We start from the raw sequence: 24,251 nt of genomic DNA, 5'->3' as shown, positions 1-24,251 counted from the left end.
TAACAAGTTTGATCAGCTCGAGTTTTGAAAGGTCTGAGGTGAAGTTTTCAGACCTGCCATACTCTGGTCAAGCTGCTCTTTTCAAAAAAACAGAATCCAGATGTGTCCCAAGAAAGCACTAAGGCCAGTGGTTTTGAAAAGCCAAAATAATTAGTTTCTTAATTAGCAGAAAACCAAATAGAGAAAAAGAAGTTAATTCTTTTTGGCTCCAGAATAAATCCCCTTTGTAGTTTCTGAGACCCTCACCCACCATCTGTTGAAGCAGATGTTGCTTTGAATTCCCAGAGATGTGTGCTGCATTTTCTCAGGTTATAATAGTGCTGGTTGGAGCTGTTTCTGTCCAACTACTGTGATAAATCCTAAATGAATTTCATTTCAGGGGGATGATACAGTACAGAAGAATAAGCAGGTCTTTATTCCATCCCTGTTTTTGCAGAGATGACTGATGCTTGTTGAAAGTTTTCATGGGTGTATGTACAAGGAGTGCATGCACACAGATCTCAGCTCAGTCTGAAAATCTTGTCTTTTCAAGGTGGACTTGATGTTACTTCCACTGTGCTCTCCTCCCTGCAGCACTGGGAGCACTCTGGCACTTCAGTATTTGCCCCTCACTCTAAATGTCTGTACAACTTCAGTCTCTTCTCTTCCTTTGACTTTTAAAGCCCTCAGATATAACCACTGTGCATCTCTTTTAGTCCAGTCTCACATCATCTGTTGTTAAATTTGATTTCCTTTCTTTCAAACCTGTTTCTAGGCTGTGATGTTTCTGTTTCTCCATGAAGTTTGGGAAGATTGGGATTCGTGTGGGCATTGTGATGACTGCTTAAGTGACAAGGTCATTTATTTTGCCTTGTAAATAGCAACTCCTGATTCCCCTTGTTTTGCTAGAAGTCTCTGGGGATTCCTACAAAATAGCTGAACACCCCAATTAAAAATTCCTGCTGTGCTTAAATTATATATACTTCTTTTCAGTGGACTATTACAAGGCATTTCCACTAAATACCAGAACAAAGCAATCTAAAAGCATAAAAATTATGGTTCTCATTTGTTGGTTTTCCTCTTCTTATGATGCTGTTTTAACTGTTGCCTAAAGAAGATGTGACTTGGAATCTTAGCATAAAACCAGATTGGGGGAATTCAGCTTCATTTGGGATGGTTATAGATGCTTGCAGAGCCCTTTGTCAGTCACTGAATGGGAAGTTTCAGATGTTGGAACGTTCTGTACTTGTATGCCCTCAAAAAATGAGTATTTCTTCCCTTTTTTTTGGTCCCAGAGCCCTTAAATCGACCAGAAACCTCCCTTTCAGTAACCAGGAAGAGTGTGTGTGAGAAGGATCCTGACTTCTCTGTTTCAGCTGTTGTTCAAGCAGTGCAGATTGAGAATGAATTCTTGCAGGAAGATCTGCAAAGGCAAGCAGTTGCCACCAACCCCCAAAAGGTATGGCAAAAAAAAAAGAGAGCTGTTTGTTCAACTAGCAAAACCCCCATGAATTACAATCCCTTACACATTAGGATTGTGTATGAATGAATGGTGATGCCCCCTAAGTGTAATTTAATTTGTATTATTCTTCCAAAGGGTTGTTTCCTTTAATCTGCTTCCTCAGGATGGCATCCCACAGCTCCCTCTTGATTACAGGGATCACTGAGCAGCTGATAGAGCAGCCATATGATGTGTCTGTACAATCAGATGCACAGCTGCAGGCCCACTTGAGCCATTTTCATCCTGCAAGCTTCTGAAAAAAAGCAAAGTGTGATTTCCATCCCAAAAAATCCTGTCTTCCTCCAGGACTCTGGAACATGGACACTGCCCCCTGTTAGTGCATGCTCTGCTTTTGGAGCACAGCTGTCCTGTACACTGCTGGATCTCACTGAGGATGAGCTGGGGAGGGTTTTCTGTCCCAACGTGTGTTCATCTCTTACCTCCAGAAACCATGTTTCAAAACAATTAAAAAATCATAAGCAAGGAAGTTGAGAAAAATCAACAAAAAAGTTGAGTAGAGTCAGAAAAAGAATGCAGCACTTTTCTCCTGTTTTCTCTTAGGTATCTTACTGATAGCTCTTTATTCGAAAAATAAATCATTATTTTATGCTAATAGAATTGAAGGGTTTGGGGATTTTAAAAGACTTTATGATTTTGGAGGAGAAAGTCCAGTAGACCTGTGCCAAAGCTTTGGCCAACCCTGAATCCTACCAAATGCATACAATGAGATTTTATATATATGTATGTGTGTGTGTGTATTTTCTAATAATTTCAAAACAACGCCCCTTTTCTTTTTAGTTAAGTCCTCAGAATTTGTTTCTCTGTTTTCTTCCACATAGAAGATCAAGCTCCAAGCTCAGCTCTTTCATTGTAAATCAAGACCAAGTCCATGAAATGTTCTTTAACTTTATAGAGTTACAGATGAGCTGGCCCCAAACTCATGCTTGTTCCAGACATGCAGATTGATGCTGTGTGGTGAGAACAATCTGAATGGAACATGTTCATCTTTTTCTTACTTAGGAGACATTTTCTGTTTCATCTATTCTTTCTGCAAAGGCTGAACCTCCAGAAAAACGCCAGACAAGGACTGCAGTGACCAGAGCTGTGGAGAGATTCTGCCCTTTTGGAAGCAGGTATATATTTATATATATTTGCTTTAGGATAACTTCCTTTTTTAAGAGAGATTTTTTAGAATGCCACCAGTCCAATTACTACACCTGATAATCTTTAAATACTTGAGACACCATGCAAGCAGCAAATCAGGCAGTGCAGCCTTGGGCCAGTTTCTGTGGAGCAGGATCTGCCAACATCTCACTTTATGGTCCTCAGATCACCTCTGCATTCTCTTCTCACACTGCCTCAGAACCAGCTGGAACTGGAGCCCAGATTTTTAACCAAACTCTGTGAATCTAAGGTGGAATGCTGTAAAAGTTGACATTTGGTGTTGGGTACTTTTTCCTGTGGGGTTCATCCTATCACCTCTTCATCTTTGCACCAACTGTTTCTTAAAAATGCAGGAATTATGAGGAAATAACCCAGAATATGTTGTTTCAGACAAAAGAAGAGACTCCTGAAAGGCTCTGTGGAGCGTGGGAGCTATTCTGCCTGTGACAGTGACAGATCCCTGGCTGGTGGCAAAGCTGGAGTAAATTCCATGTGGAGAGAGAAGGTTTGTGCATATGTGCACCATAATTGGTGCTTCCCAGTGTTACTGAAATAAAAGTACATTGAATGAGCTGTATCCCTCAGTTCTGCCCTACATCAAGTAATAAACCTATGGCAGGGTGCAAAAAGAGAATTTATCACTGTTCATCAGAATGACAGAGGAATCAGACAAAGGACAGAGTTAGTTGCCTTCTCTTCAGGCTTTTTAAGAGTGTTGATGTGTGGCAGAATTGGTGTAACCCAAAATGATTGATTGAATGTCATCCAAATAGCCATGTCTTTGCAGTCTTTTTTCTTCTGACCCATCAGTTTTGCAGTCTGAACAATCTTTTCTTTCACATTTTATTGGTTGGTCACTGCTGGTTTTTTTTCATTTTGGTCTAGATGACAGCCAATATGGATGTACATGATGCCATTTATGTGACCATGGAACTTCTTTCCAATTGGGGGAATCCAGCAAACGTGGGCCTGAGCCAGGTGGAATTCTTTGATTTCCACAACCAGAGGATCTTTGTGTCTCCTCACGACGTGGACATTCGAAATGCTGACAACGCAGGGGATTTGTGCTGCCTGGTCAATAACAACTTAAATGTAAGACAGCTTAGTGCTGGATGTTCAAATCTCCCATTAGAATATTCCTATAATACTCTATTTAAAGGTTTTTTGTTCAGAAACATTTGGAACCTGACTGCATGACAACTATCTGATAATTTAAAAAAAAACCCTACAAATATTGCTTCTTATTAACAACTCTCCTATTCAAGATGTTAGTATTCAGTTACAACTTTGTTTTAGAATTTGTAGTAATTGAATTTGGAGTACTGTAGAACTTGGAGTAATCCTTGTGGTCTCAAGGTAAAGGAGCTTCACTGCTAATTTTTTTCAGATGGATAATACAAATTTAAGTAAATCTCTAAAGAAAATGTGCCTGTTTTCTCTTGTTCCCTTGTTATCTTTTTACCTAGGGAAGAATCATGGAAATATAAGACTGTGTAGGTAGTTTTGAACAAGAGATTAAGAAAAATATATGGCAGGTAAAAGTCTTTCATGGCTCTTGTGTGAGATACTAAGATGAGGAGATATGAGGTGCTCCCACACTAATGACAATGGGCAAAAGACAGTGACTGGTGTGAAAGAATTAGCAAATGTCCACAGCCCTTCATAAAGCCATAGTTTCATTTGTGCTGCACATTCACTCTGTGCCATTTTTCATGGGCCTCTTGAGCAAGGATTCTAGTAAAAAATTAGTATGATTTTAGTGGATGAGGATACTGAAGGACTTAGTTCATTAAAAACATAAATTACAGCTCATTTAATGCTAATGGTGATTTTCTGCTCTCAAGGTAGATGAGATTTGAAAGAGAATAAATATGCAGTATTTTGAAATTTAGTTGAAACTCCTTATGGAATATTACTTCCAAATATTTTTACCAGAAGCATCTTCCTTACTGTCTCCTGAAAATTGTAGTTGGGATCTCATAAATACCCATTCTCCTTTTTAGGCTGTGCTGGCTGGCAGGTGACACTCAGTAGTATTTGTAGTAGTGACTCTCAGACTCTCTAGATATTTATAAATTATGTAGTAATACATTCATTAAGCCATTATGAACCTGTTACTCTCAGTATTACTCATACACTTATAGATCTCATTATTCTTAAGAAATGAGCTTTTGTATTGCATTGATTAATATATTCCCTTGATTTGTGGCTCTGTAATCTCCCCTCTTGAGGCTTCATCCCAGATGCAATCTGGGCAGGGAATTTGCTCTTAGGCTGTGGATATGGGTGCCTGAACTGCAGATTCCTTCAGAAGGCAGAGCAGCACTTCTAGTTTGTGTACATTTCAGATCATACAGGAAAGCTTCAGGGTGCATTAAAAACCCAATAAATTTATCAATCTCCGAGCAATGAACATTTTCAACAGAACAAAAACTTGAAATAAAAACTTATTGTGTGGAAAACTCATTTTACCATGGTTAAAACACTTCCATCTTTGATCAGTTAGGTCTACTTTTGTCTTTGAGAATACTCTTATTGAAGATGAGGGATTTTATTTTATTAGTTTATTTATTACCCTTGCAGACTTTTAAGAGGAGCACTTAAACTGCCTCCTTCCTTGTATTTTGTGATGTACTGTAAAAGAAAAAAATTCCTGGCAGAATATCTGGTGCTCTCAACTTTTTAGATTAGATAATAGGGAAGGAATTCTTTACTGTGAGGGTGGGCAGGCCCTGGCACAGGGTGCCCAGAGAAGCTGTGGCTCTCTCTGGATCCCTGGAAGTGTCCAAGGCCAACTTGGCCAGGGCTTGGAGCAGCCTGGGACAGTGGAAGGTGTCCCTGCCATGGCAGGGGGTTGGAACTGGATAGTTTTTAAGTTCCCTTCCAATCCAAACCATTCTGGGATTCTGTGATCATATTAGTAAGTCATGGATTAGGTATTTTATTGAAATTGTTTTCCACAAACCTTTTTGGTTCTTATATGCATATAGAGGTCTTTTAAACCTCAGAATAACAAGGGCAATAACAAATATCTACCAAATGTGTTTCTTCTCCATGGGGAACCCTTAGACCTGTGTAATTCCTCTTCACAGTGCTTGATGCTTCTTTACTCTCCATCATTTACACCTTCAGTCCCACAAGAAGTGCCAATCTCCCACAAAATCTTAACATTAAAGGTTTCCACTCTCCCCTTTTTCCTTGGTCCAGAAAAAATGTAATTCCAACTCCTTAACATACCAGGTTCACCCTGATGGTTCAAAGAATTTTTGGGTTAGATTTTTCAGCTCCAAGACAACAACCCCAGGCTCAAGTACCTCTTGTGAAGGCAAAGACATGAGATCACTCTTTGGGATAAAACATGACAGTCCTCCAGAGTCTCTTGAGTTTTGGCATGGATCCTTCAAGGTACCTTGAATTTCTGGTGTCAGATCTTTAACACCCTCATGGGGACTGTAACACCTGTGAGGTTGTGTAAGCTCACCAATATCAGTTATTTCCACTGATGAACAAAATGATCTCCATGGCTGCTTCTCACTCAGGACACAACCCTCAGCCTGGCTCCGATAAATCTCTGTTTTTGGAACACTGTGTGCAGTTTTACAGAGAAGCCAGTGAGAAGCAGGAGCAGGTGATTTTGGTGCTGAATCAGGTACCCTCCTGTGAAGGCACCTCTGGCTCTCAGTACACACCAAAATCCATTGATTTCTGGGGAGTCAGCTCCTGCCTTGAGAGCTCTGCACATGGATTGCTTATCAGCTGTTGTCTGCAGTTGGGAAATTGGTTTTTTAACTGTTCTTATTCAAACGATGGCTTCAAAAACATGATGCAGCTTTGAAGTTGACCCTGGGGTTGGGTTCACAGTGATTTGAGGGCTGTCCTTCATTTCTTTGATGTCAAGAGGCTTCTTTCTTTTTAAGTAGAAAGGATAGAACCTGTCTGGCACTCTTATGGCTGTTGGTGCTGCAAAGTGGTGTTAAAGCAGAAATAGACTCCCAAAGCTTTTTGAGAGGCTCTGGGGCAGAGACCCATCAGAGGCTGGAGAAGTGGAGAGAGGACCATGGTGAGGAGGGGATCTGACAGCTATCATATTCCTGCTGCCTCTGAGCAGGCTCCAGGGTGCTGTCCTTGCCATTGTTAGTCACACAGCTGGAGGACTCTGGGGGAAAGTGCTGTGGTTAACACCTTCAGGAAAAACTGAAACACTCACTTCAGAGAGAAAGGTGTGGAAAAAGACTGCTTGTTATCTTCTGTGTGTGTATCTGTGTACTGTGTGTCCCTGAGAACAGGAGGGGAACTAATAAATCAGCTGCTTTCAGATAACTGACATGTTATCCACACATGAGTAAGACTAGATATCAGTTATATTAATATTCAACATTTTGATTCTGAAACTTTCTTCTTTCTGAGCTGCCACATAACCTTTTCTTACATTCTGAACATGTAGAGGTAGCAGTTCTTAACAATGTCCAGAATTGGGCATTTCTTGATACTTCAAAATCTCTTGATTGCCAGTTGTATGTAAAATTCATGTTGGGAATTCTGTGATGTCTTAGAAAATTTCCAGTGTAGAGTCCAGTATAGCTCTGAGGAGTAGACCTGTAAGTGAAACTGATTATCTGCAAAGCCTGATTAAAATAGAGGCAGACAATAAAGTAAAATTCTTTAAGATTCCCCTCCTTAGAGGACGAACCAGAAGCAAAGAAATTGTAAAATGATTGTAGAATGTCCATTGTGCTCAGTGATCCCCCCTAGTGCCAGTAAAGCTGATTAATTTGATAAAAATAAACTGGGCTTGCTCTGCCTGTGCTCTGAGCGTGCAGATGTCTCCCTGGGACAGCAGGCAGCTGACCTTTAGCTCATTGCCAGCTTGTTGGGAGCTGTCTGGCAGGCAGGGAGTGGGATTTACTCTCGGGAAATGAGGCTGAGGTTTTGCTCTTTACGTAGCAGATTTTATGAAACCTTTACTTTTCTAATGGCCTCCTGTGCTGCTGGGGGGTGGGGAGTTAATTAAAACACCTGCTCCATGAGAAGGAGCTTTAGTGACAGTCTGCTTGTCTGTGTTTTTAGCTCCCCAAGGAAAGCTGCATTTGGATGTGCCCTTTCCACCCACCCGTCCAACTTTACTTTGTTATCCGCAATCCCACCCGCTCACGTGACTTTGGTATATCCAAGATCAAGATTTGGAATTACAACACAACAACTCCCAGTGTAAGTAGTCTTTTCTCAACTCCTCTTTATATTTGCTCTTGCCTTGCCTAGGGACATTCAGTGTGATCCTCTTTCTAAAAGCATGAAATAAAAGTAGATACAATTTCCTGTAATAAAACAGGAGCTGTGAGGTGTCCCTGTCTGCTGTGCAATTTGCTTTTGTCTTAATTGTAAGTGCTAACAATGTAGTGATAATGTTTTCTTGGGCACAATGAGCATTTGCTTTCAAAGCTATTAAAGATCACTAAAGACCTAATGAAAGGCTTGCACGTTCTGTCATTAATCCTTTACTGTGGTGAGAAGTATAGAAAGGTAAGTGCATCTCAGTATTCAGGGCTTTCAACTGTTTAATCACAATGTAAATAAATACGTGTTTAAATATCTGTTTTCTGGTGTCTATAAATATAAACAGGCTGACTGTTGCTCAGTTTGGGGTTTGTCACTTTAATGAGAATCATAAAATGGTTTGGGTTGGAAGGACCTTAAAGATCATCCAGTTCCAGCCCCCCTCCCTGGGCAGGGACAATTAAAAAGTCCACTACTGTGTGCTCATGATAAAACCAGTCATCTACTGTTACAAGAGAGACATATCATGGCAGATGGCAGATGGTCTCTTGTCTGTGTGTTTGAATGTCACCATGAATATTATTCTTGTTTGTACACTGCAGTGTTAAGAAAAAAAAAAAATCTCAGGTACTGGATCAAAGAGGATTTGCTGTCCTGGATTATAAATAAGAAGCTTTATCCCTCTGGTTTTGCTCTCATCCATGTTCTTATATAAGCACATATGGTAATTTATACATACAGAAATGGCCGTGGAAGGGACAGCTTAAAACAAATTTACTACAACATGATTTATATTTCTTTTCCTGGAATTTTAATAGCTTTTCTCACTAAAATGTGGTCTACAGGATGTTCCATCATCATTAGAGTGTGCTGTTCTTGGAGGTAATGGCATGATTTGTTACCAAACCTACTGAACAGAATGCAGGACGCACACAGAAATGTTTGTCTGTGTTTCAAGGCTCTGCTTCTTTAATAACCTGAAATAAGGCAATGTGTAAAATCCATTGGGAATATAATCCTATGGATTTTGGTGGAAATGCAGCAGTTTATCCTTGCTGAAGAAATGTCTCATTATCCTTAGCATGAAAGAATAATACAAAGCAGTTCTGCCTAAGTCTGTAATTTGTCATGAGGAAGTTTTGTCTAAGAAGTATAAAACCCCAAAATACAATGAACAAACAATTTTCTTCCTACTAATGTAAATCCAGAGCCAGATTTCTGTGTGGATTTTGGGAATCATTCTTAACTGCCTTCTTTCCCTCAAAAACCACATAAGTGAGAGATGTCCAAGTGCTGCTTCCAAAAATAGGCCAAAAATTGAGTCAGGCTGGTACTTTTGTATATTTGAATTTCAGAACTTGAGCCTGGAAGGAGAAAAAAATGTGTCTGAAGGAAGCTGTAAAAGTCAGATGACATCATTGTCATAGATTCCTTGATTCACTGAATTACAAGGAAGATCTCAGATGATGGTTCATCTTGCCTTTATTTACTTCAGATGAGACCTCCAAAAAAGGAGGTGATTTTTAGTCTGCAGGAAGGGAACAAGTGTAAGGGCAGCCAGCTTTTTTCAAATTTATCTGCAACAGTCAGACATTTTGTAAGTACTTGATACAGCCTTGAAATTGCATGGTTAATGGTGCTATTAAAACTTTTTTCAAAGATCCAGTCTAAAGTGTGTTGTATGTCTTCACAAAACTGGGAATGGAATCAATACCTAAATGCATTAAGGCCTTAGGTGCTCTCCAGTTGAATAATTCTCTTCTTCAGGTGGTTTCTGTGCCTATGTTCCTGTCCATTCTCTTGGGTTTTTTTTCAGTGCTGGATTACCCCTCGTGTGCCTATAAGGAGGCAGCAGCTTTCTTCCAGCACAATCAGTTTTGTAGAAGTATTTTCTTTGGTTCTTGACTTCTTTTCTACTGCTTCTTTTTCACACTTTTCTGAAAAGTCAGGCAGAAGCAATTTCAGGTCCTCTGTCCAGGGAGAATCCTCAGAAAAGTGTTTTGTGGTTTTAGGCTCTGTCCTTTGTGCACAAATATCACAGAAATGGCCAGAAATACCATCCCTATTTTCTCCTTGGGAGGCACTATCCCTGCAGACACCCTGGGAGAGCTGAGGATGCAAGCTGGGAAGGAACATCCAAAGGAACCAGAATTATTTTCACAAAATCATTTTTCTTTCTGACAACGCTCATACCTACTTGTTTGTTCTGAGATATTGTGCCCTTTTAATTACTCTTCCAGCAAGGAAAAGCCCAGCCTTGGCTGAAGTATTGAGTGGTTGTTTACAGGGTGGGATTACTCCTGAGGAAGGGATTTTTCCAGCCTCCTCATGCTTGAGGAGAGCTGAGCAGTGGTACTGGGGAAGCTGAACTGTCAATCTTTTCCACCAGAACAGATCACTAAGCAACTGGAAACTCAGAAGAGGGGTGGGAGGGAATGAAAAAGAGCAGTTCTTAGTCTTGTGCCTGCATGTGTTTGTTCTTGGAGTCTCTTGGGATCTGTTCAGATTTTTCCTCCCTGAGGCTCAGTCTGCTCAGGATTTTGGTGCAGATTTTCATTAGCTCTCCTGAGCTGTCAGCTCTTGGAGTGCCTGCCCCAGTCCAGTCTGTCTCTGCTATCCTAGAAATACCTGGCTGCTGCTTCTTGGTACACTTCAGACCTTTTCTGCTTCCTAAAATACCTATCCCAGACATTCCAAAGCATCAGAGAACAGTCTCCCACTGACTGGAAAAGCAATTTTGAAGTGAGTGACCCCTTTTTGGGCTTGACTGTCCCTTTTTCAGGGAGAATGAGCTCCACTATCTCATTTTGTAGAGTTTTCTCTTCCTGCCTGACCTCCTGTGCTGGTGAGTGCAGTGGGATTCATTTCAAAACATGCTGTTCTTAAGAAGTTGATTTTAATTTAAAAAGATGACATTGACAAATACTTTTCAAATGTACATCTGTATTTTTGTGGTCCCCTTCAGTTTATACCTATTTCCAGGTAAAAATGCAGAGCTAAGGCCTGGGTATTCCTAACAACAGTAGGGCTGGAATGTTATGGAGAAATGCTCCAGTTACCCCAAATTCAACTGTGAATATTCAATATCTCTAGCATTTAAGGAGGACATTGGCAGTTTAGACATATAAAAATTTTAAAAATAGCATTATTGGGACATCCTGATAGTCTTTCTCTTCCCCATCATAATTGCAGGCAAAGCCACGCAGGTAGTTTTCAACAGATGTAATTATTGAAATGTTCTGATCCCCAGTTAGATCAATCTAGCAGTGTCCTCATTCAAGGGGAAAAAATATCTTGTTTTATGGCTGACTGCATCAGCACAGAAATGCAGCACTTTATGATCCTACAGGAGTTCCACAGGCAGCCAGGCCATAATGGCCAATTAAACTGGTTTTACAGCTGCTCACAGGGAACTCAGGGAGGTTATCTTTTCCCTTTCAGGAATGTGTCCTGCATTCCTGCACCCACTCCCCTTCCTCACCTGTAGCTTTCTTGTCATGTTTGCATCTTCTGCTTTTCCTCTGGGAACATCCATATTGCATTCTTTTGGCCTCAGAGATGTTATTATTGGGAAAGCAACAGGATGGAAGCTATAAAAACTTGTAAGGCTTAAACAATGTGTGTTCAGGAGTGAAGAAGCAGAGACTTTCATGCTTGGAAGGGAAGGAGTGATTGGTTTAGTCTGGGAGCAGAGGAAAATGAAAATCAGTATTCAAGGAGAACTGACAGGCTGGAAATGAGCAAGAGGGATGAAACTGAAACTTCTTACTTTCACAAAAAGCTTCTTAGTTTTCACAAAAAGAAGGAAAGAACAGAGAGTCCCTGAAAGACTCCATGAGATGGACAAGTTAGAGAACAGAATGGAGATGGATTGTGTCTCATCTTCTGTATTTTCTTTGAAGATAATGGTATTTTTGTCAAGGGGGAGAAAAGGTTATATTGAAGTGGTGAAGAGAATAGAAAGAACATTAATTCTAACTTCAATGGAATAAAAAAATCAGGTATTGGTGAGTGCCACAGAGAAGGAGAACATAAAGTTGTGAGTGGCAGAATTGTGTCTGAGATGAAGGCCTGCTGTTTAAAAGGCTGGTTAAGTGTTGGAATAGGCTATCAAGGCAGATTAGGTGAAAATTGTTAAAACCAGATTTCCTCACAATGGTGTAGGTTGTTTTATATTCTTCAGTGGAAAGAGAGGGACTGGATGATTTTTTTTTTCCTAGCATTTCTGTAACTCTGTAACTATTTTTAACTCTGGTGGCTTTGATCTGGGTGGTTGTTCACTGTGGAACGTGTCGTGAAAGTGCTGAATCTTAGGGATGAAAAGCAAAATGTGCCTCAGGAATTTATATCCTGATCAAATATAATTGTACTTAATCTGGGCTTTTCCCCTCAAGCTTTTCTAAATAATCAAACCTTGTCAGACAAAGTGATAGCAGTGTCTAGCAGGGTTTCCTGTCCTTTAAAAAAATCTTATCTATTACACAGTGTTTCTTAGTCATTTCAGCTTTAGATTAAAAAGCAGTCAAAAGCACATACTGACACAGGGTTTAATTGTTTTCATCTGTCTATTGATTAAGTGCTCAAATGTCAGAGTCCCAGAGCTGTGATATCTAATGCTTGAAAGCTTGACTGAAATCTTCATACCTTTATTTTTGTAGGACCTTGATGTTGGAGCGAAGAAGGTGAAGTTGTATGTTGATGAGAACCTTGTGTTTGATGGTGAATTAGAAAAAGGCTCTGGAGATCTCCTTGCTGACCAGAACACCACAATTGACCTTACAGATCACAAGCAAGATAGCTCAGCCTCCCCCTCAGCTGAGAGGAAAGAGGGAAATGCACCTGCAGGTCCAGACAAGAAAACAGACCTACTTTTGAAATGCTCAGAATCAAACAGTGCTTCACTGAGCTGGACAGCTCTGCCAGAAGAAAATCTTCTTGAGCCTAAGATGAACTCAATCAGCTTTACAAAGAAAAATTTGTCTCAGTTAGAGGATGCTCTAAATGTGCCCCCATCTCAAGTTTGTATAAAAGATGCCAAAGAGGAGGAAGCAGCAGTTCCAGAGCATGTTCAGTCTGATGATGAGCTTTGTTTGAGTGAGCAAATGGAAAGGTTAACAGGAAGAAAACTGAATGATTCTGCAGGTGCAATTCCTTCTTGGTTACAGTCATCTTCCCAGGTAACACAGAATAATCAAGGCACTCCCAGTAGGCAGAAGCCTCCCTGGCTTGCTACAGAACAGAATTTCAACTCAAGATTTCAAACACAGCCTGATGAAATCATGAAAAACTTCTCAGATCTGATAAATGAGGATGTCAAATGTCAGAGGCATGAACTGGGAAGACCCAATAGCAGAAATGCAACTGGAGATGGGAGATCACAAACGCTGACCAGAAAGGATGCTGATGTGGACTTGGACATTTTTGACTCCCTTTCTAACAAAAACTGCAGTTTGCAGTACCCTGTGAGTGGAAGGAGAAGTGTCATGTGTGGTAAAAAGATGGGATTAAACACTACAAATCTTGGAGAAGATGATTCTGCTCGCAAAGGTAAGAGGTCACAATAGCAACCTTAGTCCAAGTGCTGATGTGCTCTCCATTTTGCAGAGGCACAAACTCATTGTGGAAGGGAAGTGGGAGCCTCTTGAAGGGAAGGGACCTCTTGAGATACCTGGAAGTTCAGACAGGTGATATTACTTTGGCTATTTGTGATATTTTCCTCATGAGAATACTCAGTCTGTCTCCTACACCTGATATGAAACACTCTTCAGAAAAATTTACATTCTGATTTAGGTGCTTTTAATTTATTTGGAGCAGCTGGAAGATGAAATTTCAGTAAATTACATTCTAAAAATTGACAGTCCTGTAGACAGCAAATGTTTGCTAATATCAATTAAAATGTGCAGAGAGATAAAGAAGATTACATCCCAAATTTGCAGAGTGTATTTGTGTCGTAGCTTTGTGTCTTTCTTGGTGAGAATAGATGCTCAATATATTTATTCAGAGTGAATGGAAAATTACCCTTATTTTTCTTCTCCACTCATAATTCTATAAACCTCTCCCTCAGACATCTGGCTTATTTATGAAGAGTTTTCTAATAAATTAGCTGTTGTCTGCTCTGTGCTGTTGATTATCCTTGTCCTCCTTCCCCAGACCTCCTGCTGGAGGTGTTTTCAGCTTTGTGCAGTTGTGTTCTGCCTCAGGCAGGACCAGCTGTATGTCCCCAGGGAACAGCAGGAGAACTGTGCAACTTCCCAAGTTCCCCCTTATCCCAACATCTGGCAATCCATGGCTAGGAAATTTTCAGGGCATGAGATATTTTTGTCTTTAACAAGTGTAAATAACAGAAAAGTAGAATTTCTTACCCACAAGTTCTACTTTGGCTCTCTTTCACCCCATTTGCCTTTGCTTGGGATATATGTTTATGTCTTCCTTTTTCAGTTTCAAGCCATGTCACTCTGACTCCTTTTTGGGACCCTTCATGCCCCTTCCTTGGCATTCTGTAATCCTTCAGCATTCAGTATCTTGTCTCAAATGAAGAGTTAATACAACAAGGACAACAGGAGCCAGAGAATTGGAATAAGATGTTACAAAGCTACAAATTGAAATTTTGAGAGTGATTGAACATCAGAACAATTCACCTGGAAATGTATCTTGCTGTATATTGAATTTGGGTGTTTACATGCAAGTAAGGGTGACAAGGGAGAGCAAATTCACCTAAATGAAGGAGTGTCAGTTCAAATTCTACAGCAGGTAGTGCAGGGCTTTTTCAGTCAAAGGGAAAAATGGTTCTTTCTAAACTTAGAATGTCTGAATTTTTCCTTGTCTGACCCTCTGTGGAGAAAACAGCAATTTCATCAGTGTACCTGAAGTTATACCTCTGTGACTGTGGTCACAAGGCTTTTCAGGATGAAGAAGAGATGAGAATGTTGACTCCATGATCAGAAGGCTTGATTTATTATTTTACGATATATGTTACATTAGACTATGCTAAAAAGCAATAGAAAGGAAAGGTTTCTTGAGAAGCTAGCTAAGCTAAGAATAGACAAGAATGAATAACAAGATCTGTGTCTCAGACAGAGCAAGAGCCAGCTCTGCCATGAGTGGTCAAGAAATCCAAACACCCACAGGAGACCAATCACCTGTTGCATTCCACAGCAGCAGATAACCATTGGTTACTTTGGTTACTGAAACTGCAGCTTCTCACAAGGAAAAATCCTAAGAAAGGATTTTTCATGAAAGATGTCTGCGACATGTCACCTTTTTTATTTAGTTAACTTAAAAGGAAAAAGTGTTTGTAATTTTCTCTGCTGTACTCATGCCGAAGAAAAAGACAAACACTTGACAGGTTATCTGTTGCCAATCAAGCTCCACTCAAGTGCTCCTGTGGAATGCACTGGGAATTTCTTCACCTGTAGAACATAAAATTCTATCATATTACTAAAACAATTCTATAATATAAGAAAATGCAAAAACAATGCAAAGAAAATTCAAGTCCAAGCAGCTGAGTTTCAGGAAAAGTCCATGGCTTGAAGATGTTCCTCTTTGCCATATCTGAAAGTTTCTTTTGGTCCTGAAACAGGTCTGCTACAGAAAAGTCCATCAATAGTTATCAAAAGTCCATTGACAGTCTTCAAACAATTTTGAGAAAATTTCTGAAATGTCTTGCCACAGCCCTTATTGAACAGCTTGGGCTGAAGCCAATCCCTGGCTCCTCAATGCCTCTGAGCTGCTGCCAGCTCTTTCACCCTTTTTTATTCAATTTAATTTTTTTTTTTTTTGGACTCCATGATCAGAAGGCTTGATTTATTATTTTACGATATATGTTACATTAGACTATGCTAAAAAGCAATAGAAAGGAAAGGTTTCTTGAGAAGCTAGCTAAGCTAAGAATAGACAAGAATGAATAACAAAGATCTGTGTCTCAGACAGAGCAAGAGCCAGCTCTGCCATGAGTGGTCAAGAAATCCCAACATCCACAGGAGACCAATCACGGCTCTACCTGTTGCATTCCACAGCAGCAGATAACCATTGGTTACTTTGGTTACTGAAACTGCAACTTCTCACAAGGAAAAATCCTAAGAAAGGATTTTTCATGAAAGATGTCTGTGACATACCTCAAAGAAGAGAACAGAGAAGTTTGGAACAGGTGCCACCTGCCCTTCACCCACCCCACTCTCTGCAGCCCCATTTACTGTTTCACACATTTCACAGTATCTGTTACATGGAAACCTTCATGTTGTGAAAACTGTAAATAAATCCCACCTTGAGAAGTTCTGTTCAGTTGTGAAAATGGAGATAAATTAGGAATTTCAATGCAAACGACAAGATGAGGGTTATAATTTTTCAATGTAAATTTTCTCTGATTTTGCTCAGAGCAGGTTGTCCCGTGGTGCTTTAAGCTCCTGATGTGTTTTAGTCCCTGCAGCCACCCAGCAGCTTTTGTTCTGTCTGCTGTGTGTGCAGGGTAAAGCCATCTTCAAATGGAGCTGAGAGAGCTTTAACGACAGGAAAACCTTTAAAATGTTTCCCTGAGAGGGCTGGATTTTAATTGGCCTGGGGCTAAGAGAAGGGCAGTGGAGGGTGGGACAAAGGGAAGGCTCAGAGGCTCCTGTGGATGTCACAGCATGGCTTTGGTCACTAAATGCTTCACAAGAACAACAGGAATTAGTAACAGCACGTACAGGCTTGGCTGGAGTTAATGTTGCTATAAAAACATCAATTTTTCTTTGATAACCAGTTTAATGTGCAAAGGAAATGGTGGGAGTACACTGATAAAATTTGCAAATAACATATAATTTGGTTTATTATGAGTTAAGGAGATTAAAGAACTTCACAGAACGGTGAACTTGAGGACTGGAGCAATGGAATGCAATTCAGTAGAATGCTTGCAGGCTCATCTGGGGACTAATAACCAAAAATTAAGTTGTAAGCTGAGTAATCATCAATTGCAAATGACCGAGGAAGAGAAGACTCATGGTTGAGTAGCTGATGGCAGATTGACTGAAATGCTGGGGTGAGCAGTGATTGGAGCAGTGCACTCCCAGGATGGATCAGCAGAGGCATTTTGGCTACTTGGGAAACCTCAATATCTCCACACAGGCACTTGTGAGACCTCACTTGGAAAACTGCAGCTCTGATCATCCATTTTCAGGAAAGCTGATTACCAAGTGGAACAGATACAGAGGAGAGCTTTTAGAATGATTTGGGAAATGAAGCATGTGATTGCAGCATGGAAATATGATTGCTGTTTATAACTGCAGGGAGTAAAAAAAGAGATTAACACAACAGAGGGAGAAGAAAGGTGTTTTTTTCTATGTAGTCTTGCCCCAAAATGTAGTTTTCTAAAGTTTAGAGAAGAACTGTGTGTGGCCATCAGAAGCTGAAGTGGTGGTTCAAGACACTCCTGAACCCACAGAGGAGTTGAATGTTTGAGGTGTCATTAATAAATAATGCATTTTAGATTCTTAAAAGAAAAAAGTCCCACCCTATAAACCTTCAGCCGTTGGTGTCTGCTTTTGGGCCACCTCTGCTTTCCTTTCAGAGCTCCACTTCTCCTGTTACCACTCCTTAAAGTAGCTCAAAAACCTTTTCAATTCCCCTTGCACTGCCCTAGAGGGGCTGCAGGATTGTAACCTCTGGGCTGTTGGAAGTATTTCATGTTTGAAAAGAAAAGGGAAAAACCCTCCCAAACTAGGAAAGTCAGTGGATGTTAAATACTCCTCTGTACTCTGCTCATCCCAAAATTTTACAAGCTTTGACATTTTCAAGGGGTAAATATTTGTATAGTGCCTTGTCCAGGTGAATTGTGAGCTCTGGGATGTATTGCTGGGGATCAGCCACCTCTTGGTAGTGGTGTGAGCAAGAAAGTGACTTAAGAATGTCTGATCTCTGAAATATGAACCTTTCCTTCATGTCTGCATTTTGCTTGAGGTGTAAGGAGGAGTGCCAGGTTGGTCTCCAGTCTTTCATTCTGCAAGACAACCCTTTTCTAGGTAGTTTCCCATCTGCTTTAAAATTCTTAATTTTATCTCATGTGTCCCCCCTGTAAGTGATTATTTGCCATGCATAGATTAGGAACATTGCCTCTTTCCAGTATTTCCAAAAACACAGTTAAAAGTTAGTCTTCAGCAGTCTTTTGGGAAAATTTTGTTTTGCATTTCACAGCAATTGGCATTTATTCTTGATAACCATTTGTTTTAGTATCCACCAAAGGACACTGTACAGAAGTAAAATCTGGCCCACGGGCCTGTAATTGTTCAGTACTCCACTTCCTTTTCTTCATTTATTTGAAGAAAATACATGAGTGACTGCTTTATTGAAAACCTTGGTTATTATCTGTTCTTAATTGTTTTGAGATGGAAATGAAGCAGTTCCCCAGTGCAGCCACAAGGAGAAGATGCTTTGCTCCCACTGGGCCCCTCTGATTTGCTGCCCTCCCACTGTTGCATTCCCATTGGATATCTTGTAATTATTCTCTTTCTACATCTCACACGTGCTGAAAAATAGGAAAAATACTTGGACATTACCTGCCTAGAATGCAATGCTCACCTCATCTTCCCTGTCTGCTGAACCTACTCCTTTTCCCACCACTTTTCTTTATATACCTGTGGCTCATTTTGAGAGGAAGAACCAATTTTTCTCCGTAATGCTTTACATTAACCAGTTCAGCCATTTCCAGCTGTATGAAAGACCTGCAGAAATGCAGAGGGATGGTTTAAACCCTTGTGACAGGCACACAACAAGTATCACTGAGCAAAAATCCCAATTTCTTTAAGGGCTGAGCCTCAAACTTAGTTGCAGTTCGTACCATGGCAGGAGCTCTGCTCCTCCATAGGTAAAAGTGATTTTGTTCATTTTGTTTGAGTGGGGAAGGGGAACTGGGACACGTGGCCTTTGTGACAGAAAGGAAAAAAAAAAGTGCTGCTGTCAGAGAATTTCCCAGTGAGGGACACAATATCATTCTGCAAAGTCAATGTTTGAATGGTTTGCTCCCTGTTTGTGCATTAAATGTCTTTGTAATGTTGTTTTCAGATGAAGACTTTCCCATCAAGGACGTAGCAACCTCTAGAATGAAGTGGTGCAGTGAGCAGGAACACACTCTGCAGGAGTCCTGGAACTCCTTGGTGAAATTTAATTATTCCCACCGTGGTCGGATCTCGAACATGGATTTTCAAGGGGATATTTTTGATGAGTTCCTCCATCAGCAGAAAATCAACCGGCCTGGAGAATGTCAGAGAAAAGAGGGACTACAAACACTACCAAAGAAGCAAGAGGAAGAAAATTCTGTGGAGATCCAGGATGGAAGTGATTTTAAAATCCCAGTTTTACCTTATGGGCAGCACTTGGTGATAGACATCCGAACAACGTGGGGAGACAGACATTATGTTGGTCTTAATGGAATTGAAATTTTCAGTTCTAAAGGAGAGCCTGTTCAGATTGCAAAAATAACAGCTGAACCCCCTGACATAAATATTTTACCAGCTTATGGAAATGATCCCAGGGTAGTAACCAACCTCATAGATGGGGTGAATCGGACTCAGGATGATATGCACCTCTGGCTGGCACCATTCACCCCTGGAAAAGCTCACTTTGTCTTCATTGACTTTGTGGATTCCTGTCAGGTAGCCATGATTAGGATCTGGAATTACAATAAATCCCGAATCCACTCCTTCAGAGGTGTGAAAGACATCATCATGGTGCTGGATGAGCAGTGCATCTTCAAAGGAGAGATTGCCAAAGCCTCAGGAACCTTGTCTGGAGGTAGGCTATCATTTCTGATTTTCCTTGTGGAAACAGCAGTACAATACAAACAAAATACATTTAGCTTGTTTGTTATCATTTTCCACTTCAAAGCAAGCTGGCACTTTGTCTGGTGTTTAATTTAAAAACATAATGCAAAGCCCATTAATGCATTCTTCACTGATACTGGGGATTTTAGCAGCATACAGAGCTAATCTCCATTTTTAACTATGTCTTAGCAACCAGTCTGTGTTTCAATCCCATCAGATAGGCACTAGAAATTAAGTTGCAGCTTTTTGCTTGTTTTCACATATGTGGTCTTTTGGAAAAGGTGATTGGGAAGCTTTTTTCCCCATTTTCTTTTCTATTTATCTGAAATCTGACTGAATTCTCTACTTTTCCATTGAACTTCCATTAAAGAAATAGAATTTCCATTGAAATGAATGAACATTAGAGAAATTGTCCAGAGAATTTCTGGATAGCCCAAAAGCTTCAGGAGCAGCTCCTGGTCCTTTGACAAGAGTTTCCAGCAGGGTGTTAGAGAATCCATTAGAGAATTGAAATTCTCTAATTTCCCATCTGAATTCTCTAATTTTCCATTGTGCAATATAAGTTTGAGAGTGAAACACTAATTATAGCCATAGTCAGTATCAATTTGCCATATATTATCTTTAAACACTGCTGCAAATTAAATGCAAAGAAGGGCCGAAAATAATTTTTCTCATTATTTTCTTTTTGCATTATTTCTCCATTTAATTCTGTGCGTTGCCTTCAGCTCCAGAGCACTTTGGGGATACTATATTGTTCACTACTGATGATGATATTCTTGAAGCCATTTACTACTATGATGAGACATATGATGGAGAAATAGGAGATTCCAACTCCCTGAGATATGAGGAAGAGCTGAAGAGGCCAACAACTGCAGACAGGGAGGGAGATGAGAGACCTTTTACACAAGCAGGGCTGAGAACAGAGGAGCAACAGGTGGGGGCCTCTATGTTTAAAACTCTCGATAAATGTCTGTGTGAAATATGGAAGTAATAGCCACATTTCCAGGCTGGAATAAAACTGCAGAAGAACTAACACAATTATTACTATTTTCAAGACATTTTTTTCACCAGATCAATAATTTATGCTATTTTATTAAAGTCCTAAAGGTCCTCCAAGTTGTGGTTTCCCTGATTAATTAATAAGCTTATTTCTTTACTTACTTGGACAGAGACTAGGGGGAGTTCTTTATGATTTGGGTACTCCTGAAGGTTTCTGGTCTGTCAGTGATTTTTCCCACACAGCTACTCCTGTCATGAGTAGCTGTCCTCCTTAGCACTCCAAACCAAAGGTTTTTCCATATTTTCCATATTGTTAGTTTCTTCCTTCACAAATGAAGGATGTTTAAACAAGAAGGGTCTCTTCCCCTCAACCCTCCCTTTATTTTTCCTCTTTTCTTTTTTTTTTTTTCACTAGCACAATCACAGGTTTGGGTGCATTTTGCATCATAAAAACTCCTCTTTTCTAGTCCATGCAGAAGGTACTTCCCTCCTTGGAGGAAGGCTGTATTTCCAAGCACTTGAGCTCTTTCTTGCCTTATGCCATCCCAGCCCAGCAGTCCAGTGTGTGAGCAAAGATCCCCCAGGATTTTCTCAAGATGGTGTGTGACAGTCTTTGACCTGTTTTCCTTAAATTTTTCTACTTTCTCAGAATCTTCCTGAGCACCCTCTGTTGCATCAGTGAGTTTGTCTTTTTCTAGGGTTCACACTCTTATTTGTGTGTGTGTCAGGAGATCCAAAGATGAATCAATCCAAATTCCAGCTGCTCCAGCCAAGATCTTCCCAGGGATTTGTGGTTCCTAATGAGCCTCCTGTGGTTGCCAAACCTTCCCCTTCTGTCTTGTCCTCTTGTGGCTCACAAGACAAAAGGACATCCAATGCTGTTGGAATTTGATCTCACTGTTAAGACCAGAGTCAGTGGCTTTAGCTCTTGGACTTCTGCAGGAATTTTGATCCCAGCTTTGCATGCAGTAGCTGAAACTGCTCAGAACCTTGCACAGTGCAGGGTTTCATGAAGACAAACTGAAGCTCACCTTTCTTTTCCTGATCACCTGTTTATTGAGAGCACTCACCAGGACCTTTTCCATAGCAGAAGCTTGGCCCTGGGCTGTTTGTTCCTTGCTCAGACACAGCCCTGCCTTTCATTTTGCTGCTCAGCTCTGATGCCCTCCACACCCTGTTGTACCTCTGAAATTGCTGTATCAGCAGAGGAATAACACAAGCTGTTGTGACTGAGCCATTGATCTCCCTGTCATGGGGTGTTTGCTGGTTCCATCAGGATTTCTGTAGGGGGATGTTTATGGTACCAGAATGACACAGATCCACTGCACAATTTGTCTTCCCCAACCTAACGGTGTCAGACCAGTACTGACCAGTTTGAGCAGCCCTGCTGTTCATTCCCCTTTATTCCCTGTTGCACATTCAGTAGATGAAATGGTGGGTTTTACTAAAAACTTTCCAAAAGCTCTTACAGAAGTGTCTTACTTTTCTGTCAGTGTGTTATCCATGGCCATCTGTCTGTCCGTGAATTCAGGAATCTTCAACATGTTGATTTTATAACAGATCAGACCTGTGGCCACTGCACTTGATTCAGCTCTGGGGCCAGCAGTGGCTGCTGAGAGAGAAAGAAAGAACAGCACAAACACAGAGTGCTGTTCCTCTGAAACACTCATTCAGCCCTTAGAAATGTGTCTCACAAGGACTTTTTAACTTAACCTCTGTGTTTAATATCCTGCCACTGATTTTTATTGCATTAATTCATCCACCAGCTTTTTGAACCCACGTGCACTTTTAAAATTTACAGTGCTCCATGGCAAATTTCCCAGCTGAACCTGCATGGCACAAAGAACCTCCTTCTGTTTGTTGCTGGCTTCATTTAATGTTCTCTGGGTTTTCTGTTGGAAGAAACTAAACAATTACTCCCTACTCCCTTCTTCAAGCCACTCAAGAGATTTATACCCCTCTGTTAGTCTTCTAAATCTTTTCCAGAGTGGTTGCTCCTAGGAAGGTGTTGAGCATTTGGTCAGATGTAAGATCATGGTAATACTTTCTACTTTTTATTGCTTTTCCAATAACTCCTGTATTATGGTGTTTTGTTTTAGCCTTAAGAATCTAAGAACACAAGTAGGACAATGCCCACTAGCAGAAGTAGTTAAAATAGTAAAAAATGAGACCATGCCTGAAAGAAAATATATTTGGCATCATTGGAATGGAATCATCAGGAAGGGATCTGAGTAGATTAGAAAGGGAGAAAAGAGTTGACAAGGTGCCTTGGCACAAATGGTTCATGCTCTGCTAGGGAGAGCATTATTTTGCAATCAGTTAAACCCAGTGTCCATGGGTTTTGATTTTCAGTAAAGATGCAAGTTTTCATTCCCAGGCTGGTGTTTTAGAATTGCTGTGAGGAACAGAACTGGCTTGTGAGAGAGGTACCCCCAGTGGGAGGGATTTTGCACTGTGTAGGTTCTGTGGGTTTATTTCAGAGCCCATTTCTTGTTCAGTCTCACCTGACTTACTTTGATTCCCCCAGGGACATTTGCTGCCACATGAAGGATATTGCAGTCTGGGGCCCGTGAGATCCTGGGGATCAGTGGTTAAATTGCAGGGATCTAATGGAACAAGGAGACAAGTGTTGACAAGTCTTTATTTATTCTACTTAGGCACAGTGTAGATCCATTTGATGTATTGTGGCTGACAGGAAGTTTATTTCTAATGATGAATTAAAGAGAAAGAGTCTGGACTTCTAATTTCCTGTTTGGCCTTTTGACTACTAATGAGGATTGAGCTGATGTTTATATAGAGCTACTTATAAAAATGCCAAGATTTCATTCTAATCTACTATTATTTATTTTGGAGCCAATACTGGTATCTGTGAAGTTAAGATTGTTTTCTCTGTTTTACATTTGTCCACAGAGAGCAGAATTTGCCATTTTATCCCACTTACTCAGTGAAGTGAATTCTATCTGCAATCCTTTGCCATTTTTGTCTTTACTACCCTGATTGCCCCAGTGTGATCAGCAAATTTTGTCATCTGTTTCTTCACTTTTCTGAACAGCACAGGCAATTTTTAATTAGCATTGCTAGAGCACAAGCACAAGCTTTTGGACAAGTTTGCTTGTTTGTTCTGCCTCTTAATTCCTGAGAAGAAATTGTGGTGGCACTCTCTGGTCTTGACTTCCTTCCAGACTCCTTGTGTCTGCAACAGATTTGCAACATATTGCAAATACAGCATATTATCACTTGCTGATGGCAGTCAGCAGGGAAATAAGTGTTATTTAAGGATTTCAGCCTCTTTGAGAAGAGGTAGCTCACACTATGGAGTGTCCCATTTCACATTTCTATATGCACTAAGCTAAACCCCTGCCCTAAGAGTCTTGGCTTTTTAAGAACCCACCTGATTGATATTTTACATTTTGGGTCATGTTTTCCATTTTTTGCAGGACAGCCTGGGTGGGGAGGCAGAGGGGAGATTGTTATACAAAAAGAAACAGGTACAAATATAACTTTTTTACAAATATAGACTTTAAAAGCAGTCAGTGTAAGTGTAA

At 40.4% G+C, this 24,251-nt stretch overlaps 1 protein-coding gene across 11 annotated transcripts in view; it reads left to right on the top strand.

Moving 5' to 3' along the window:
* The window catches only part of KATNIP (katanin interacting protein), a 58,002-nt gene that overhangs the window by 14,064 nt on the left and 19,687 nt on the right, over positions 1–24,251 (top strand). For 7 of the 11 annotated variants that reach the window (XM_036392114.1, XM_054516544.1, XM_036392116.2 and 4 more), the window contains exons 9-17: positions 1,275–1,438; positions 2,501–2,613; positions 3,035–3,149; positions 3,530–3,736; positions 7,712–7,852; positions 12,577–13,465; positions 18,950–19,678; positions 20,433–20,641; positions 24,144–24,194. In XM_036392114.1, the coding sequence (XP_036248007.1) occupies positions 1,275–1,438; positions 2,501–2,613; positions 3,035–3,149; positions 3,530–3,736; positions 7,712–7,852; positions 12,577–13,465; positions 18,950–19,678; positions 20,433–20,641; positions 24,144–24,194 (2,618 nt within the window). The remainder of the gene's footprint in view (positions 1–1,274; positions 1,439–2,500; positions 2,614–3,034; positions 3,150–3,529; positions 3,737–7,711; positions 7,853–12,576; positions 13,466–18,949; positions 19,679–20,432; positions 20,642–24,143; positions 24,195–24,251) is intronic. The other 4 variants (XM_054516546.1, XM_054516545.1, XM_036392118.2 and 1 more) reach the window with 2 other exon arrangements.

The sequence above is a fragment of the Molothrus ater genome, chromosome 16, assembly GCF_012460135.2.
Source record: "Molothrus ater isolate BHLD 08-10-18 breed brown headed cowbird chromosome 16, BPBGC_Mater_1.1, whole genome shotgun sequence".
Lineage (NCBI taxonomy): Eukaryota > Metazoa > Chordata > Aves > Passeriformes > Icteridae > Molothrus > Molothrus ater.
The sequence above is the reverse complement of the archived record's forward strand: the minus strand, read 5'-3'. Positions and strand labels throughout refer to the sequence as shown.